The sequence below is a fragment of the Lissotriton vulgaris genome, chromosome 7 (genome assembly GCF_964263255.1).
Source record: "Lissotriton vulgaris chromosome 7, aLisVul1.2, whole genome shotgun sequence".
NCBI lineage: Eukaryota > Metazoa > Chordata > Amphibia > Caudata > Salamandridae > Lissotriton > Lissotriton vulgaris.
The window spans coordinates 1671348719-1671369546 of record NC_141695.1 but is presented as its reverse complement, the minus strand read 5'-3'; the positions used below and the strand labels follow the sequence as shown (position 1 = coordinate 1671369546).

At 48.1% G+C, this 20828-nt stretch overlaps 1 protein-coding gene across 2 annotated transcripts in view; it reads right to left on the bottom strand.

Annotated features, from left to right (window-relative positions):
* The window catches only part of RBCK1 (RANBP2-type and C3HC4-type zinc finger containing 1), a 159395-nt gene that overhangs the window by 96337 nt on the left and 42230 nt on the right, over positions 1–20828 (bottom strand). For both annotated transcript variants that reach the window (XM_086932718.1, XM_086932719.1), the window contains exons 6-7: positions 17476–17609; positions 17000–17173 (exon numbers count right to left, since the gene is read on the bottom strand). In XM_086932718.1, the coding sequence (XP_086788844.1) occupies positions 17000–17173; positions 17476–17609 (308 nt within the window). The remainder of the gene's footprint in view (positions 1–16999; positions 17174–17475; positions 17610–20828) is intronic.

Genomic DNA, 20828 nt, shown 5'->3' with positions numbered 1-20828 from the left:
TGAAAAGAGACACAGCTCTAACCAGCCAGAAGTAAAAGAATGATATGTGGTTAACACTTATAGTTGTGGTGAAACAAGTTCTCTTCTTCCAGCTAAAGCTTAGGTTGAATCCAGAACTTGATGTCTCATCACAGCTTGAAAATCAACCTCAGTTGAAAGACAGAGTTCTCAATTGCGAATTGTTTGCTGGCTTTTAAAGGTCTAGGATTCTCTCCAATGGTAGAAGCCATTATGATATTGTATGGCTCTGCTCTAAGAGTAATCGGTTTGATGAAGGTCGCATCTTAAATTAGGTAAAATAGGATTGTTGACTCTCATCGATGGGGAACATTAAAGAGCTTCCAACTATCCACTATGAAGTGTGGCCCCAGCACATTGCTACGGGGAGGCTGAAGGGTGGTAGTGACTTATTAATCTGCAGGGTGCACATGCATTTTTACTTGTTATCCCTGGGAAAGGGGTTTCTAGATTCGCTCATAGAAAATATGTACAGTTCCATCAATCTTGGGTCCTTCACTTCCCACAGTGAAGTGCTGCTAGTATGTGCTAAATATGATGTGAAAGGAGTCTGTGTGCTGTGGGAACAATGCACTCCTATGCAGTAAAGAATGCTGTAAGGCCTTTTTCATTTGGAATCTGGGCAGTCAGAGATAACTGGGCAGCAACTATTCGGGTTACTGTCAACTACCACTGCTGTCTTGGGTTCACAATATTGTTGCACTTCAACTGTATGACCTAGTTATCCCATGAATCTCCAAGGACAGCACTTTGTGCAATCAAGGCTTACTCCAGGAAGTGGGTTGGGGCTAGAAACTAAAAAGAAATACACTTAAATGGAATGTTCAAGTGCTTCCTTACTTCACAAAATGACTTTTTAACAAGTACAATATTCTACAAGTTATGACACTCTTTGAAAACCTGGAATGCTTAGCACCTTCTGAGCACTCGTGTTTATAGAGCATCACTGAAGGCAAGGAGGGACTTTGAGTGAACTCAGGTGAAGTCTGCATCTTTGGCACCGTCAGTCAATGGGCAGAAAAATCTGAAATGCATAATGTTACAACGTTTGTAACGGACTGCCTTAGCTTCTGAGTAAAATGGAGAGGTTGCAGATAATGGCCCACCGAGGAATGTGTTGAATATGCAATCCTTTTTGGCCCCAATTACACTGCTCAAATTGGCAGGATCACAACTGTGTTGGAAAGCCTTCGCAAGGTGCTTGCAGGTGATCCATGGGGTGCTGTGTGTGTTTCCGGAGTGGGGAGAGAATCAGGGCAACCTCCTCCTGCCGCCAAGATGGGGCCATAGACAGAAGTCGAATTCCAGACCAATGGGAGAGGCAAAGAAGGCAATTACAGGCACTCGTGGAAATAAGCAGAGTCGGACTCTTTGCAGGCTCAGCCTTCTCAGCTGTGAATGCAAAGAATCTGCTTCTTCACACAGATGTCGCCATGCTTGCTCTGAGGAAGCTGGCTGGGATGACCCTGTGGAATTTGGGCAGTCTCAGTCCATCTTGATGTCCTCCAAATTATTTTTCTAGTCAGCTGCTCCTTTACTACAGTTCACATTTCACCTCTTGCCACACAGAATCCACCTCTCTCCAGGCAGGCCTTCTTTCTACACAGTAAGGCAGTTACGTGGGCTTTCCAGACTAACGCCCAGTCTGAGGGGGGAATTAAAACCAAGCCGGGGCTCCACGTCTGGCGTCTCAGAGACTTCTCTTCCATTTTTAGTCACAGGACCTCGGCGATGGGAAGAATCGTTGAACCCATTATTGGCTGTGCAGGTGCGTACGCTTCTTCCTTGGGTGGCCAGGTGTTACCAATCAAAGGAGGCTGCACTTTTCAGTCCTGGGGGATAATTCTTCCTGCTCTGGTCCCAGCTACACGGACTCCATGCCCTATGTTCTTCGTGTCATTGGTTTGGTCTGGTCTAGGTGGATATGGAATGACTCTGTATATATATATATATATATATATATATATATATATATATATATATATATATATATATATTTCACAGTGGGACGTTGATCGTGAACAGGAAGAGTGCAGGGGTAAGATTCACTGTGGAAGGAATCTCTTTGACATTAAAGGGCATGGGATAACTACCCATCTCACATTGTCAGTAGATGTATATGGGGGGGCATCGACAAAAACACCTGGGGGAGGATGGGGTGGGGTTGATCATGGCTGAGCGCAAAGGGCGGGTGTCTGAGATCATTTCAGGGATACGTTTTCAGCATCTCATAAGCCACAGTAATTGTGAGACTTGAATGAGAAAATACATTTAAAAAAACCTGAAATAGAAAAAAAATACTATTCGTTGGGTCTTTTGAACCCCTCACTTCCGGGCCTCAATGCAACTCCACCTGCTGCACTAATGCTAGCCTGCTCCTCGGTGCTGCACTATCCCCCTTCCCCAGCAAGCCTGGCCATCACTTCGGTATCGAAACACGTGTTTCAGAAAAAATGAGCTCTTGTGTTGCCAGCCTCCTTGCAGCAAGGTTGCTGTCAGCGCTATTGCTATCCAACATGCCTTGATTGTAAAGAAAGATTCATAATTGTGATGCAGTGGGCCCTTCACACCCCTGGGTCTCAGTGCCACTGCACCTGCAAAACCAATAACACCTTCTCCTCTGCCCACATTACTGGGCCATCACTCGTAGGACTGAGGTCCACAGCAGGCTGTCTGCCCCTTTGTGTAAAAAAAAAGATGGGAAAAGGCCCACATTTCACCCCCTATTGCTTGGGACCTTTCCCTGTGCAGCAAAGGGGACTTGGGCCCCAATGCTTATAAGGATAGTGGCGCCACAACCACCTTTTTGATAGTAACATATACTTAATTGGGGTGTAGTGGTACCTCACACCATTGCCCGACTGCCAGAGAACATACCACACTAATAGTAGTGATGGCACATAAATAGTCTGCATCGCTCAACATCTTCTTCAGAGCACCTGTTGCCATTGATAAATGAAAAGATTAGATACCATAAAGCATCCCCTTCTCTAGGCCATCTTTTTGACGTTTCCCCTGGATTTTGCTCCATTCTGCTTTTTTCATGGGCCATTACTCTGAAGCCCCAGGGGTCAGGATGATCAGAGCTCTGAATTTCACCCTTCTGTCCTACTCCCTGCCCTCACCTAGACTCACCTGAGAGGACATCTGCATGTACACAGAGGTCGAAGTTGGCCAGGTGTATGGGGGGGGGACAATGTGTTTTTAATTTTACAAAAACAGTTCCCATACATTGTATTAAAAAACAACCATCCCAGAACTGTTAATGGGGACCTGGAGTACTTGAGGCTGCTGATAGGGAAGGGTCTCTAAAGTGCTTTAATTTAATGAGTCACTTGAGAAATCCTGATGCCAAGCATTTATTATTTCTGAAAGATAATGTTAAGGCTGATTTTTAGAAATTCCTTTTAATGTACTTATAAAAAAGCCTGCTCTATATACATTTTAGTTAAATATTACTTATATGCATTCTTGAAAAGTACTTGTTTTATCATATACACTAAATCATTGTGTGGCAGCCTATCTTATGTGTGTAATACAATTTTAAAATAGCAACTTGAATATTCACAGTGCTTTCTGTTGTTGGGACCCCGTAGCACTATATACACAAGACACTATTCTGCACTGCGCCAAGCAGGATTCAATTCTGCGCTCTTACAAACAGATGTCTACAGTGATCACATTAACCTATTCATGTTTCATAATGTGAAAGAATGCATTTGCCACCAAAAAGTTGACGATTCATTTATTTTTTATTTAATGTGTGTGCATATTTCATGTGCAGTTGCCGTGAAGGTGAAAAAAAAAATACTTATATTTTTTTGTCTTTGACCCAATCACCACAAGGCTCAGGATCACAGTTGCCGACATGTTTGGTACAAAAATCACCAAAAGCCCGTATATTTCCCTATTATCGGTGCATAATTTGTACAGAACATGTTAGAACAAACCTCTCTAAAGTGTGTTCTACAGCTGCCCTAATGAACCATAACTGATGAAGTAAACAAAGACAGAAAAGTCCTGTGAAGAATGTACACAGACAAGTTCATATAAAGTTTTATTTAACCATGTCTGGGCCTTTGAAAAGTCATAAAACGGGAACAGATGGCTGGCATTTTTCCCTGTGGAAGGCGGCAACCCTAACTTTAATCGCTTCATGTAAATGAAGACGGCCTGAAAATGTGAAAAATAAACAAAGTGGCGCTTCCAGGCCCTCTTCATGTACAAGCCTTACTGAGGCATTTGGGCGGCCCCGAGAATGTTGCCACGAACCCCCAGCGAGGCTCGCCCAGTTTGCAGACTTCTTCACTAAACACACACTGAGGAACATGAAGGCAAAAGCCCTCTGCTTACAAGACTGATGACTTATTTTAAACTAAGATCCATTCTGCAGCCCCTCCCCACCCCCACGCCCTCCCACAGAGGTACAGGTAACAAGCATTTGGAATGCAATAGGTCTCGCATTTATGCGAGTTAGAGCTATTGGCATTGTAAATGGCAATGACTTAATTATGTTTTGTTTTTTAAACATAAATAAAAGGCATTGTCATTTACAATGCCAATAGCTTCAATTATCACAAAAGCAAGACCTATTGCATTCCAAATGCTTGAAGGCATCGCTCAATTGCCCCCTTCGGTCTCCCATGGCCCCTGAAGAGCTCCCAGTTTGCTAGGAGTTAAATAAACAAGAGACCCTCCTGCTCTCCTGCAGTAAGAGAAACTGATTAACCCCTTGCGTGCGGGGCGTATTTTCCGCCTGTGCTGACTCCGCCTTGCGCGGGCAGAGTCATGACGGAACGGTTCCGTCATCAGCACAGCTCACCCGTAGCTGATGACGGAACCGTTCTGTCATCAGCACGCAAGGGGTTAAAGAAAATAGTGCTAAAAGACTAAAAAGGACGTACCATGTAACAACCGAAGTAAAAGGGCCAGTCCTCATGGGAGGTTACAAATGAAGACAGGGCAGTACTAAGGAGGGACTAACAGGCCTAGTAACAAATCAGAAGCCACCATTTACAAAAAACAATGACACAAGCCAATGACAAATATAGGCGGAGAGTGGGTGGGCCTTCAAGCACATACTCAAATACAGCATGACTCGCAGATCAGCGCATGCGCTGCCCAGGCTTGACCTAAAAAAGGACATTAGAAATCTCACTACGTGTTAGTGGGGCAAAAGCCAAAGAACTGGCTTCAATCTGCAAACACATGTAAGCAGATATGCAAACAAGTGGTTTCTCACATTAAACCTAACTTACAGCATTGTGGGGAAGAAGGGAGCAAAAGAAATGAGTGTTCTGATTTAATGCATAAACAGACAAAGTACTGAACGTGTCAAACTGTGTGATAATTGAGTGTACAGATGTAAAATAGTTCCTCACACATACCAACGGAAGTACTTCCTCAGAGGTGGAATGATACCCCCTTCCCCCATTAGCCAGGTGAAAGAAACATACGTTTGGATGGAGCCAAAGCACACCAAGTATATGTTAACAAACGGGAAACACCAGGTCTTGCAGACAGCTAGACTTTGGGTGCTCTGTGCCATCACCAACTGTCTCAGAGATAGTAAGGTTGCTTGCTGGACTTGGTAGGTTTCAGACAGGAGTATGCGTTCAGGCCCAGAACTGCACAAGAGCACATGGAAAGCTGTGTTCCACCGGTCAACAACCTGCAGCCAGGTAGGATAAACTTCACTATGACCAGCCTCTTTTGAGATAGAGGTCCTGGAAGTTCTGCAGCCATTGTTGACTGCCACAGATTGTGCCATCCCTTAACCCATCTCCAGCTGTGCCCTCAACAGTGACTATATTGAGTCACTCAACAGAAGCCCCCTTAAGTTCCTTGGCCTTCATCCACAACCAGGCACCAAGCAGCTCCACTGCAGTAGGTGTCGCTTCATATGACCTATTTGGAGCACCCTTTGCCAGCCAGTAGACTGCTTTTGTGGGTTGGGACGTGGTTTTGGATTAGTGGTGTTTGAGATCCCTTCTGCAGGGTTGATAAACTACTGGGATTTTCCTGCAACCACCTTGCCAACCATGGGAACTACAGGAAAGGTAAGATAAGTGACAATACATAGAAGGTTGGCATCTGCTACTCTACTGTGCCGAGGTTGGCATCTGCTACACTACTTTGCTGAAGATACAGCACAGTCGTAGGGTTGAATCTTTTCTGGAGCTACCAGAGTCAAAGAGCGACCAAGTGGGCTACAAGGAAAGCACTACGAGCTCCGAACACCAAGCCTCATCAGTACACATCCAAACCCGATGAAGGAAAAAATACAATCTAACAGAGTGGATACCCATGCATATTGCCAATTAAGGAAGGAGTCACTATACCTTGTGACTCAAGACTTCTTCAAGGAAAAACAACTTCTAGACATCATAAACCCAGACTAGATGGCAAGAGTATGCAGAACAGGTGTATCTACAGCAAAACATTCTACAAACATAAGACTAGCACATCCATGGGATCCTACAACTACATTCAAAGCCATCCCAGCCTGACCTTAGGATATCATAATATTACATACAGGTGTATTTGTAGAACTCATGCTCATACTTAGGGGGAGGGTCGTGTGATGCTTATGACAGTGACAGACTAAGTCCAGAGTGAAGTGATGTTCCACTGCCGCCTTCTAGTGCGATGCAGGTACTACTGGTCTAATTAATCACTGATGCTCTTTGAATGCACACCATCAAAGGATGGCTGACATCAACCTCCAATCACATGCATAGAGATTGTGAACCTTATTGCCAAGCACATTTTCCTCTTCAGCCTTTCCACACACCTAGAACCATTTGAGGTACGTTGTCAAGAAGGCAAAAACACTGGAAGCAATAATCAAATCCTCCTTGAAAACACAGGCCATATCTGCTACAATACTTTGCAGAGCATATACGCCATTTCTCTATGTCAATTTATAGCGGCGAAAGCAGGAGAGACCATAAGTGAGAAATCATAATACTACAACATATGCCCGACTGGCTGTTTAAGAATGTAGTAACATCCCAGCAAAGTACACAAATACTGCAACTTGAACAAACAACAAAACATCATGCTCAAATACACGATAGCACACAAACATTTGATCAACGTCAATTCACCTTACATATCCTAGTATACAAAGATATCTACAGCTTTGCCATTAAGGACAAAAATCAGTCTTTGCTCAAACAGTCTGTGATCCACCTCGTGATGTACCCCTAGCATCAACCTCTACTGTCATACCCATCACCAGGCACTCTTGCTGACGGAATTACACTCCAACCATCATGAGCTAAAATAAATATCTCCTACTCGCCACTTGAAAACAATGAAAGAATTACTGTCCCCTCATCATACACCAGTGGCTACAGTCCAAACCATAACCCTCTAAGTGTTTGGTTGTTCTCTCCCAGACTACACCTCCATCAAAATTATATCAGACTATCAAGTAACTGTACCTACATGCTGCACCTACCCCCCCTCAAACAGAACATCATGCTGGCTAAACTACACCCCAATGTTGCTTTCAAACTATACGCATCCTGCTCTGTGACCTAAAACAGAACACAGTGCTGCCCCAACTAGATCGCAACATTTCAAAATGCTGTACAAAGTGCCCTGAGCAGAACAGCACGCATCAAAGGTACCTTTAACAGAACTGCATGTTTGCCAAAACTACCCTGCAAAAGAACCGCAACATCCAACTACAACCAGCAGAACTTCCCTCTGATCGAACTACAGTACAATGTTTGAACTGCTCTTCTTGCAGACCTGCATGCGCCTACACTACCTGCCAACAGACCTGCACCTTGTCCATACTACCATAAGCAAACAACCCAACATGACTGCATCTTCCCCAACAGAAAAACGTATGCCCAAAATAAGCCGCTAAATAACTGCACACAGTCCAAATCACAGAGTTGTATTGCTCCCAAACGTCCACCAAAAAAAGGGGGAACCTAATAAAAGTGTACCAACAAGACTGCACCATGCCCAAACTGCCACACAGTATGTTGGTACTGGCATTTACTTAGGGCACCACCTCGCCACTGCAGTGCCTTCAGAGTCTGGGAATTACTTTCCAAAATGTTATGCGTCTTCCAAAAGTGTATCTTATTCAGTTTAAGCAGTTAGGATGCTTAAGTTATGTGCTCCTGTTAGGTGAGTGGGTTAGCCGTAGTGAGTAAAGCGTTTGATGGGTGAGGCCAGAAGGTTGTACCAGTTCACTTACCTATTTCTGCATCTGGTGCATCTAGCCATCGCCCAGAAGGTAATGTCCACTATGCTCGAAATGCCCTCACCAGAACTGCACTTCATCAAAACGATCCACAATAAATATGTATGCAGCAGGGTTGTGGAATTCCTATAGCCTGACTCCAAGGACATGTTTTTCTAGTTCAATGGCAGCTCTTTGTGCATGTTCATTTTGTCCTTGGGACAAGAAGGTCCAAACCCCAGCAGCACAAACCCTTTGGCTGCCAGTTCACAGTATCACATTATGGATCAGGGAAGGGCGTGGTCTGCAGTTGAGGTAATATTTGTGTCCATATGTTAATGCTGTTCAAACTTGTATATATGATCATTAATGCAAAACCTTTATTATTAGGGTGAGCGCTCTAAGGAAGTGTTGCAAGCTCTAACTACACTACTGACAGTGGTTCCAGTATAAAGATGTGAACACACGTATGCAAAGTTTAACAAAACAAGGCTACGTATAATGCTCCCAGAATGCTCGTCAATTGGATGCAAATATTTGCAGAAGCTTGACAGCAAGATTGATGATTCTTTGCTTTCAAAATATAATGTTCTCAGAAAAACGCAACTAAGAAAGATATACGTTTTGACTAAACTACTGTGAAATTTTAGATACCATTTCTTTAAAACATCATTCAGTAAAATGTGTTGATGCATGCTAGTATTTCCAAAAACATTCATAATAGAAAAATCGGTGAAACTAATTTCTAAAAGATTGTGGGAAACATGAAATTAAACAAGCATTGGCAAAGCCAATACTTCTGACCCTGCTGGTCGCATTTTGATTTTGTCAATGTTTTTCTTATTTTTGTAAAACTTTAGTTGTGGGAACTGCCGGGCCTGCACCATTATAACAAACATAGGCAAAAGGCAAAAATATTTTTCGATCGCAAAAAGCACACTTTGCCAAAGTAATCCCTTGCAGTAAACAAAAATACTTTGTGTGCCGATATGCTTCTTGTGAAAGAGCAGAATGCGGTCCCTCACAGTGAAGTTAGACGATAAATAGAGAAGGATGGAAGGATGGGGGGCGTGGCTTGGGCGCCGATGGCGATGGTCGCCTGAAAGCTCGGCTCCGGGACTAAGCCCGAAATTATCCTGAACATCGGAGGCTGAGGGGCGCCCCAGACCCCGCATTCGGTTGAGCGAGGCGACGACACCCTGCCGGGGGCCTTGGTGGAGTTTGGACGGGGGTGGCCACGAAGAAAAGCCGAAGTTTGCGAAGTTGCGGAGTGCGACCCAACATGGCGCCCGGACCCCTTTGTCCCCTTGATCGATACTACGGAGTTGAAGAGGTCTCGCGGGTGTCGACTGGCACCCGGCTTCACCATCCTCGGTTGTCTTAGACATTGGACATTGGCAGGCTCGGACCTTCTGCAACGGGTTCATACTCGATTAGACGACCGGGCGGGTGCCCACGCACTAGAGGGCACCGGGTGCGGGTGCCCTCTGTTCCAGGCGGCGGTCTGCACCGCAACTCCGCAACTAGCTACGATTTCCTGACCAGCCCAACTACATGGGTGGCGCGACACTCTGGCGCCATGGATCAACCGAGGGAGTTGGTGGCCCTCGCCCCGGAGCTATAGTGGGTGAAAGGCCCTACCCGACTCGGCGACGGTTGTCTCCGCCCCCTCATCGGTACCCTCGGACGCCGTGGCGGTGGCGTGAGCCGAAGCGGCGGAGTCTACACAGGCTCTGGAGAAGGAGATCGCCCATACCCGACTTGAGAACGAACTCCCGGGAAGGTCGTGCTGGACACCTGTACACGGAGACGCCTACTCCGGGACCCTCACGGGGAACCCCTGGCAGCATGGGGAAACCTAGAGGAGCCAAGGGATCCAGCCAGACCACCTCGGACTCTGAAGCCCAGGACAAGGAAGAGCATGGAGACCCTAAAAGACCTGGTGGCGCACCACTGCAGCAACACTTCGACCGGGTACTGGAAGCGATAGAGGCCACTCGGTCGGCTCTCCAACAAGACATTGCCCAGGTGGCGACTGGCCTGGGCCTCCTTAGGGCAGACCATGGTAAACTCTCAGACCGGGTCAAGGAGGTGGAGGGCACGGTGAAAACTTTAGAACCGGCGCAGAGAACCCTGGCTGCGACGATTAAGGATGCCATGTCCCGAATTGAGACCCTCGAACGGAGGGCGGAGGATGCGGAAGGCCGCAACAGGAGGAATAACATTCGGGTGGTGGGCCTGCCGGAAAAAAATCGAGGATGGCGATATGGTGCGATACTTGGAGACCTGGCTCCGAGACACGGTGGTCCCGGAGGGCCTGTCCTCCTTTTACACTCTAGAACGGGCCCACAGAGTCCCAGCACGGCCCCCACAACTGGGACGAGCCCCAAGACCGGTGGTGGCGCGGTTGCTACATTTCCGGGACAGAGACCTGATCCTAAATGCCGCCAGGCACAACGGCCCGTTCCAGGTTGCAAACAGTCAGGTGAACATCTTCCCTGACTACACCTACGAGACGCAGCGCAAGCGGTTCTCCTTCCTGGCGGTTAAGCGTGAACTCAGAAGTGAGGGCATCCAATATTCACTCTTATTTCCCGCAAGGCTCCGCGTCATTGTCGACGACAAGACCCAGTTCTTCGACACCCCAGAGGAGGTCTGGGACTGGCTCGAACTGTACCGGACAGGGAAAGATGGTTACAGCGCCTCGACCCATCGGGCGGAGGAGCCGGAACAAAGGAGGCGATCTAAGAGGGTCAGGAACCGCCGCGGCCGCACGGGAGGGCCCTCGACTGCGGAGACATCATCGGAGCGGAGGGGAGTGTTGGAAGTCCGGTCGGAACTGTCGGGAGCAGGAGGCGAAGTCATCGAGGAGGAGGAAGAAAACCCGGGTGCTCAGGGGGCACCTTCGGACTCGGAAGATTCGGTGGCAGACAGTACCCATACACCGGTGATCACACCGAAATCGGTGGAGGACCTGTTGGACGGACAAGGGTAACGGGGTATGCTGCCTTGTTTTGGGTGGGGGCCCGGCAGGGGGGAGGCGGTTGCCGTTCTTTATTGCTGACAACGAAGGAGAGAGGGTTGGGGGGCCTCTGCTATTGCCCCGGAAGGTTGTGACACCGGAGGGGGTTTACTATAGTCCTGGTAGCCTGGGCGACGAGGGCCCACTGCCTCCGCCCAGCCCGCACCTGGCCCATAAGGCCTTCCTACGGTGGCGACCGTAGGACTAGTGGGGATTTTGGGGTTGATCTCCGTAGAGGTTTGGATGGGATCTAGATGGTGCAGTTTGGGTCCTGTTCTGGGGTGGTTGGGGGGGGGCTTTGTTGGTTTTTGGGTGATTTGGTTCTGGTTGGGGAAAATGGCCGCCGTCAGCGCTGGGAGGATTGATGCTTTTTCTTTGTGGGGACCCGAACGGGGAGACTGTGCAAGAACACTCTGGGACAATGGCTGATGTTGCTAACTTGAAATGTGTTACATGGAACGTGAGGGGGCTTCACACTATGTCCAGGCGTCACAAGGTCCATGCTTATTTAGTGCGTAGGGGAGTGCAAATGGCGCTGCTGCAGGAAACGCATCTGAACAAGGCGGAAGGGGCGGCGCTTCAGCGTAGGTGGCGAGGGCAGGTCTTTTGCACGGCGTACTCTGCTTATGCCAGGGGGGTGCTAATATGGATTAGGGCGGGAGTCCCCTTCCAGGTCACGAGGACAGTGTTGGACCCAGAGGGGCGTTTCGTGGCCATCTCAGGCACTCTAGGAGGGAGGGACCTGAACGTTTGCTGTGTATATGCCCCTAACGTGGACCAGACTGCCTTCCTTTCCAGGTTATCGGGCTCGCTGGCCCACTTTTTCGCCGGGCCCCTCCTGCTGGGGGGAGACTTTAACTCCGTAGTGGATGTAGACATAGACCGCTCACATCCCCCGCTCCCCGATTCCCCGGTCCGGCGGACGGCTAAGGGTCGTCAAGATTGGCAGACCCGCTGGGGTTTGACGGACATTTGGAGGGCGCATCACCCCACGTCTAGAGATTATTCATACTTTTCGAGCCTTCATGAGCTGCATGTCAGACTGGATGGCTTTCTTGGTTCGTCCGAATTAGTTTCGGCAGCGGTCCGATCGGAGTACTTATCGCGGACCATCTCGGACCACAACCCCCTCCTGCTGGACATTCGCTGGTTCCCTGGGACACCGGCAGTACCCACCTGGAAGATGCGCCCCGAGATCCTCGAGGACAGTGTCTTCAAGGCGGACCTAGGGGAGAGAATCACGGATTATTTTGCGTCCAACGGCGGCTCCGCGAGTACTAGGGCGTTCGAATGGGATGCTTTCAAGGTGGTGGTGAGGGGCTACTGTATCTCTAAGAAGGTGGGCATGCGGCGCGTTATCCTGGCTGAATTGGACACAGCGGACCGAGCACTCCGCGAGCTCGAAATTAGCCGCCCCGGACACCCGGAATTGCAAACACAAACGATGGAGGCGAGGGAGAAGGTAGCGGTGGAGGTCGAACGGCTCCGCTGTTTCGATTATAAGGCCTATACGGTCCGGTCTATTGCGGAGGGCGACAGGTCGAGCGTGTTGCTGGCGTGGTTGGCCAACCCTACGCGCCAGTCCCAAACGACGACAAGTATGCGTAGGGCAGATGGGACCGAGGTGTGCACCCAACCGGAGATTCTTAGTTGCTTCCGGCATTACTACGAAGGTTTATACCGCAGCCGCTCCGCACGAGATCCAGACCGGCTTGATAACTATCTTAGCCCACTGGAACTCCGCACAGTTGGACAGGAAGTGGCGGAAACCCTGGGTTCTGATATTGACTTGGGGGAGATCCGCGGGGCCATCAAACGGATGGCGAGGAACAAGACCCCGGGCCTAGATGGCCTTCCGGTGGAGTTCTACGCAGCTTACGCTGACCTCTTGGCCCCTCGATTACTGGTGGTCTACAGGGAGGCGAAGAGGTTGGGTCGTCTCCCTGGTTCGATGTGTGAGGCATTGGTGGTTCCTCTCCTCAAACCAGGCCGAGACTCGTCTGACCCGGGGTCCTACCGTCCCCTTTCAATGCTGACGGTGGACTACAAAATATTGAGCAGCATCTTGGCCTCGAGGCTGCTGGGACATATGAGTTCCCTAGTGCATGAGGACCAAGCCGGTTTCATTCCACGGCGGAATACGACTATGAACATCCGGAGGTTGTTCCGCTTGCTCGGGGAACCATTCGTGGATGCCCCGTCCCCGGTAGTCTTGTCGGTGGACCTGGAGAAGGCTTTTGATAGCCTGGAGTGGGACTACCTATGCACGGTGTTGCGGAAATTCGGCCTCGGGGAGGGATTTATCAAATGGACAGCAGTCCTCTACGCTTCCGCTTCGGCCAGGGTTAGATCGGGCCCTTTGATTTCATCGCGATATCCGGTGGAGCGTGGCACGCGGCAGGGGTGCTCCTTATCCCCGCTTCTTTTTGCACTAGCGGTGGAGCCACTGGCGATGCATCTGCGCTCGGGAGCCCACTATACGGGCTTATGGACAGCGGCGGGCCCGCATTACGTCTCGCTCTATGCGGACGACCTGTTGCTCTTCCTGGAGGATCCGATCGACGCGTTGCGGGGAGCGGAATTAGCGCTAACGGAGTTCGGTGCGGTCTCAGGCCTCCAAGTGAATTGGTCTAAGACCTGCCTCTTCCCGATGCGTAGGGGTACCCCCACTCCTGCGCTAAGTAAGGAGGTCAGATGGGAGCCCGACTGCTTTAAATACCTTGGGGTATTTGTGTACCACGACCAACCCGACCTCCTAGATGGAAACATTGCCCGTTGCATACGAGCACTCCGAGGTAGCATGGACTTCTGGGCCACGCTGCCGCTCTCCGTGGCGGGACGCATCGCCCTGCTCAAAATGGTGGCGCTCCCACGGCTATTGTATTACTTTCGGACTTTGCCGATCCGGGTCCCACCGGCCACGTTTCGTCGCTTGCGTTCTATGGTGGTTGGGTTCCTCTGGGGAACGGGCCGGCGGCGGGTGGCCCTCAATACCCTGATGAGGCCGAAGGACGAGGGGGGGCTCGCTGTGCCGGACTTCGAGAAGTATTACCTAGCGGCGCAGCTCCAGACCTACACCCAGGAGATAGCCAGGGAATTCAGAGGCCCGGAAGACGGTAGAGGAACGGGTATGGCCAGGCACGTCCTCGCCTTTATCGCGCTGCGACAGCGCTTGGTCCTACGGGACCTGTCGATGGAGGAGCGGACTATCCGACTCTGTTGGAATCGGGCTCATAACAGAGGCCGCCTACGGACGCCATATGCGCCTGAAATACCGTTGGGGATGCTGACGGCCCTCCCCCATGGAGGAGATTGGTCACGACTGGCGGACTGGGAGGATTCCGGGTTACAACTCGTCGGGGACCTGTACGAGGACGGAGCGCTCTTGTCCTTTCAGGATCTCATTGTCCGCTTTGGGATCCCCCGGGGCGACTTTCTGCTGCACTCGGCCATTGTGCGAGGGATCCAGGCGCACTGGCAAAACGGGCTAGAGGAACCTCAATTGTCTCAGGTGTGCCAGTACGTAATGATGTCGGCGGGCACGGTGAAGGCGGTCACTTGCCTCTACGGCAGGTTGATTACCGAGGGGTTGGCCCCTCTCACCACACTGAAGTCCCGCTGGGAAGAGGACATTGGTAGGGAGATCCCGGAGACGACCTGGTCCCAGCTGGTGAGGCGGGCCTGGAAGGGTACACGTAGCGCCCGTTTCCAACTGGTCCACTATTATGTTCTCCATAGAGCGTACCTGACCCCGGTAAAGATCAGGCGTTATTTTGCCACGGCTTCGGCGGAATGCCCTAGGTGTCCGGCTCAGGAGGCGGACCTCCTACACATGCTATGGGCCTGTCCAGGACTGACGTCCTACTGGCAAGAGGTGGCGACGACTTTGGAAGAGGTGACGGGGAGGCACTTATCATTCGATGTGGCGGTAGGGCTCTTGCACTGGTTCCCCCATACCCCCCGGAATAAAATCACCAGTAAATTTATCGACCTGGGGCTCCTACTTGCTAAGCGAGAGGTGACCAGGAACTGGAAGGCACGAGCTGGTCCTACAGGCAGCAGGTGGCACAGTGAGCTTTTGAAATGGGCGGCGGGTGAGAGCGCGCTAAAATATCAGTTGGCTTGGAGGCAGGGCAATGAGAAGGCGCAGGAGGCCGCGTTAGAATGGGAAACGCTGGTGCAGGCCCTCAGAGATTATTGTACCCACAGCGACTCTGAAAGTGAAGAAGCAACTCGACCCGAGTCCCGTTAAACATTAGCATTGACAGCACTATTCCCTTCCCCGTGGGTCACGCAGTGGATCCTATGTAGATGAGCTCCCTGACGCTGATGGTGGGGGGGGGGGGGGAGGGGGGGTTTCACAGTTACTGGGAATTCTGAGGGGGGGGTTTCTTTTTGGGGTTTTGGGTTTGTTTAGAAAAGCAGATGACGGACAGTGTGTTATCCGGACCAGCTCCAGCATCCTACTGACCCCAGCTGCATTTGCCGCCCAACCCCAGGCGTATGGGCTGATTGGCTGTATAACAACGGTATGGGAGGGGGTCAGTGGGCTATACTTTGTATAAGTTGTTTATACTTCGATACTGGTCGCTACTGTATTGTTTTACTGATTCCTGCAATAAAAATATATTTAAAAAAAAAAAAAAAAAAAAATAAATAGAGAAGGATAGAATTTTAATAAAAACAAAAAGGTCTTGTCTAATGCCAGACCAAATTAGGGGCCCAATTCTTAAAGATATTCACAAAAGTAAAACAAATGGTAAATGTCCTGGCATTAATGCAGATTTACAGCTGTCATCAATTTATAAAAATACATGTACAGAAGTAAGCTAGGAAATGACATGCCTACAAAATATTTCTGAGCTGCATTTTAGCTATGGATTTGCTCATGCTAAAGCTTTCTGTATGTTTACAAGTTCACTTTTACTCCAACCCCTTTCTTCTCAATCCTGGAAGAAGTTTTACTTCTGCCCATATCAGGAATAAATGTCCAACCTTTATCAGTATGGAAAAAGATTAGAGAAGAGCAGGTGAAAAACCCTAAAAAATCCAAATTAGTAGGTGTTCAGAGACTCAAAAGGGCATGCCAACCCTGAAACTATTCCTTACCGCTACTTCCAGCCCCTGTATGTAGATCTGTGGAAAACTGGCAAAATAAGTGAATTGCTAGTACTCAAACCTTACTATAGTATGAGCCCTGGCATAACCAAAGAGGCTATTGTGAGACCTTTTAAATAATGAGATTGCTGCCATAATCTGTTGCTGCACTACTTGGCACCAAAAGGACAAGTGGCGTTATCTACAGGACAAGTAGATCAATGAAGCAACCTGACCCATGGACATGTAGATCTTTTATAGATTTCCACACCCCTGATGCGGCCCAAAAGCACTCCTCAAAGAACTCCACTCACCTTTGCCTGCCTTCTAGCAGAACCACACCCTCACAAAATTGCACTTCAAAAGACTTCTTGGAGCGAAATCCAATTGTGGAAAGGTCCACCTGAGAGAATTGCTACTTTTGCATCAAGAGCAGTGCGGGCATAAAGTCCACTCTGAAACCTAGATAAATTAGCCCTGCGGTCAGTCATAACCTTGAGATATGGTGATCACAGATGCCTTCTGGGAAATAATCATCTCCCTAGGGTGACACATTGATCATGCTTGTCACGCGTGACACTAACCAGCACCTCTCACCTCCTTTCAGCACGTATCACCAGCACTTGGCATATCTTACGGACCCCAGATCCACTCACCTGTTCATACTGCATTATCGCTAGCTCCTCATTCTGCATTCGTTGAAGCTCCTCCTCATCAGGCTTGTAGATGTCTGGCACAACGTACCCTTCAGGTCGCTCAGTGGAGCAGATCATACAGCCCGGGCGCGTGGGCTTGTTAATAAAGGTGCAACTGGGGCATTCCCACCCCTCCTGAAAAAGACAGAGAAAGATATTTTTGTCGCAAGCAAGTACCAGCAAAAGTTTCTTCTTAGCACATACTCCACTTTACTAACCCTATTTTAATGGGCTCTTTTATTCAAATGACTACATTCCAGGTCTGTGCCCTAGTTATAAGAGGTGCCTGAACACCCGGAAGCAAACCACAGCGTGTCCTCTACATGCCAAGTCCTCCCTGTGCATGGATTGTCCTGCCTCGTCACAGCACCATGTATCCCTCACCTCGAACGTCAGTCTACTCCTTGGTGGTGCCTTTTGTTTCTGCATTACCTTACCTCAGGAGGTTTAGGAGGGTCCGGTAGCTTTATTCTGGTGGCAGGCTCCACTTCTTCCCGTTGGATGACTGGCTGTTTTGTTTCACCATCATCCTCCACTACGTCCCCTGTCCCACGTGCTTCCAAGATGACCTCTATACAGAAGATGAGAAGAGCAGATTGGATCAATGGTGAAGATGTTTTCAAACATAAACATTGTGCTTATCATAATAGATCAGTGCGAGAAGTCAAAAGCCTGAGGTCACTTACAAAACTACCATCAGATTAACAGCTAATGAGTTACACCATTTACTGCACCCCTCAGGGAATTAACCGCTTCAGCGCGGCGCAAATTTTCGCGCTGTGCTGAAGATTCTAAAACGGGCGTGGTCGTGACAGAACGGTTCTGTCACCAGCACAGCCCAACCGACGCTCGTGAAAGAACCGCGTCAAAGGGGTTAAAGGATGGAAGTGAGACAGAAAAGAGGGGGGATATACCAAGAACACATTGTGTTTGCAGAAAACTGAGCGATGCAGATGCGATTTAAAACCAAGCATGTGAACAAATTAGTCTATCACAGTACAAAAGTGACACTAAATGCAACATATTATGAAAACAAGCACATCTGCTTCCAGAAATAAATCTGCAATGCTACATGTTTCAATGACACCTTCTTGAGAGCTAGTGACGTGATCGGATTCTCAAACTGTGTGCTTATTATAGTCAGCCCCAAGAATATAACATAACAAACACAAAGGAGAAATAAAAAAGAAACTTGCTCATAAGAAAGAAAGTGGCACATAAAATGTAAATCCTCAAGCCTCCCCAATTTTCACGACATTTTTGCAACTGTTCTCAGAGATTTTTAACTATAACATTGACTTCATTCCTCTGTTGCCCTCAGAGTCAAGTTTACAAGTTTATTTTATTTGTTTTGGTACTCTACTGAGGACCACAAATTTTATACGGTAAAATTCAGTTACATATACTTTTAGAATTTCATATTAATACAAAGCTAAAAAAGATTTTAAAAATGTATAAAAGTTATAACAAACTAGTTCATTTGGAGCAAATTTGCATACTGTGATCAAGTCCTTTACGGTAGTGATACGGCAGTTAATGTATATAGGATACAGATGTTTTGTCCTAGCTGCCACTACTTTTGGGTTAGGGCATATAAATAAAAGATGTTCTACATCCTGCTCCCCTCCGTGGCAGAGGTTACATAATGAAGATCCATTTGGGTGCCATCTTGATGTTGTGGTTAGCACTGGTAAGATGCCGAGCCGTAACAGGATGATTGTTCTCCTAGCTCCGTGCGAGAGATTAAAGTATATGTATTGTTGCACTTGCTTTGGTGCGATTGTTTCCGTGAAACTTTTATACAGAGTCAATTTGGCACAGTGTGAAAAATCAAGATCATAACTGAGTCTGGGGGTGAAACATTTTTAAAAGAGTTTCCGTTGTGACGGAGTCCACGTAAGCAACAGGTTAACATTGATCTCTGCTAGTTTAAATGCAGTGGATTTGTTGCTGAAGAATACTTGTTTCGAAGCGTCACAGTCAAAGGTCTCGGTTTTAAGTAGTGAACAGAGAGTTCCAGCCTTTGCGTGCAGCAGGTTATATGCCCACCTGATGACGTTTGCGATAGCTCTTGAGTAGGAGCTCGTGATAGAGAATTCGAGGCGAAGAGCTTGCACCGGGGTGGAGTGTGATACCTTCAGCATTTTCCTCAGTATCTTCCCTTCTTTTTGTTCCAGGAATGACCACTGTTTTATTGGAATATATTCCAAAGCAAATGATAAAACTGGAGGTATCTTTGTACTATATACTTTGAGAAGGGATGAAAGATGTCTGTTGCCTGAAGCCGCGTATAGTCTTTGAAGGGCTCTGGCATGCACCTCGGATTTCCTAGTCAGGTTATTAACCTGTAAATTGTTTTTTAATGTCGTATTGAAAATCCTGCCCAGGTATGTGTATTCCTCTGTCTCTTCTATTGTTCCAACGCCGAGTCTCCAACAAAATTTGGTGCTTCTTTTTCTTCCTGAGAAGGAGACTATTTTTGTCTTGGTGAGATTCTGAATTAAGAAGTTTTCCTGACTGTATTTGTTCAGAGTGTCTAGAAGTCTTTGCAGGCCGAAGGGCGTAAGATCTAACATTACAATATCGCCTGCATATAAGAGGGCGTGAACGTTATGGGCTGCGATCTTTGGAGGCAGACTTGGCGCTTGTTGCAGGTGCTGAGGCAAATCACTAAGATATAGTGAGAATAACAAAGGGGCTAGGAGACACCCCTGCTTGAGACCATTTGATGTTGGAATTATGTTGGTCAGGCCCTTTTCACTCCCCATTTGCACTTGACACCACGTGTGCGAATGCAGTGTAATTATGATTTGTAATAATTGTTCAGGGATTCTTAACTTCCTCAGTTTTTTCCAGAGTGATGGTCTGTCTACTCGATCAAATGCAGTAGAAAAATCGATGAATGCTGCGTATACCGATTGGGATTTTCCTACAACGTATTTGTCGAGGATTGTTTGTAATATCGCGATGTTATCGATAACCGAATGGTTAGGCCTGAAGCCGGCCTGATATAAGGGGATTAGATCCTGAGAAAATGCCCAGTTTTTAAGTTGGTCCAACACTTCGGTGGCAAAGATTTTCCCCGTGTCATCTAGTAATGCTATTTGGCGATAATTGCCGGCCTGATGTCTTGACCCTTTTTTGAAAATCGGTATTATGATACTCCCCTTCCAGGATTTTGGCACTGATCCTGTTTTAAAGATGAAGTTAAAAAGGGGAGAGAGCATCTTACTCCAACCCTTGGGATCTGCCTGTAGGACCTTGATTGGTATTTGGTCTGGGCCGGAGGCTCCTGTGGATCTCGCATTTCGGATGTGCATTTCTATTGAGAACGGGGAGCCGGTTCCGATCGGAACGTTGTTTCCTTCGCTGTTATTCCCAGTGTTTACAGCCTCTTCATTACTCGTGTTTGCTCTGTACAAAGCTGTCAGGTAGATTTCCCATTCTTGCCCTCAGAGTCTTTTAGGTCTTGCTTTTAGCATAGACAACTGACATGCACCACACCACTACCTACTGAGAACGCCAGCAGGTACCCCAGTGCTGCCAGCAAATATCTTTATGCAGCCATGGAAGCTTGGGGGGCAACCTTGTGGCTGGAGGAGTCCCCTTTCAAGTATGCTAACAAGCAGTTGCAATGCCATAGGTCTTGTATTACTGAAAGTTTGAGCTATTGACGTTGCTAATAATAAATCAACGCCAATAGCTCAAACTTTCAGTAATGCAATAGCTATTGCACTGCAAATGAATTGCGGCACTCGCGCTTTAGACAGCTTAAGGTAAATTGCGTGTG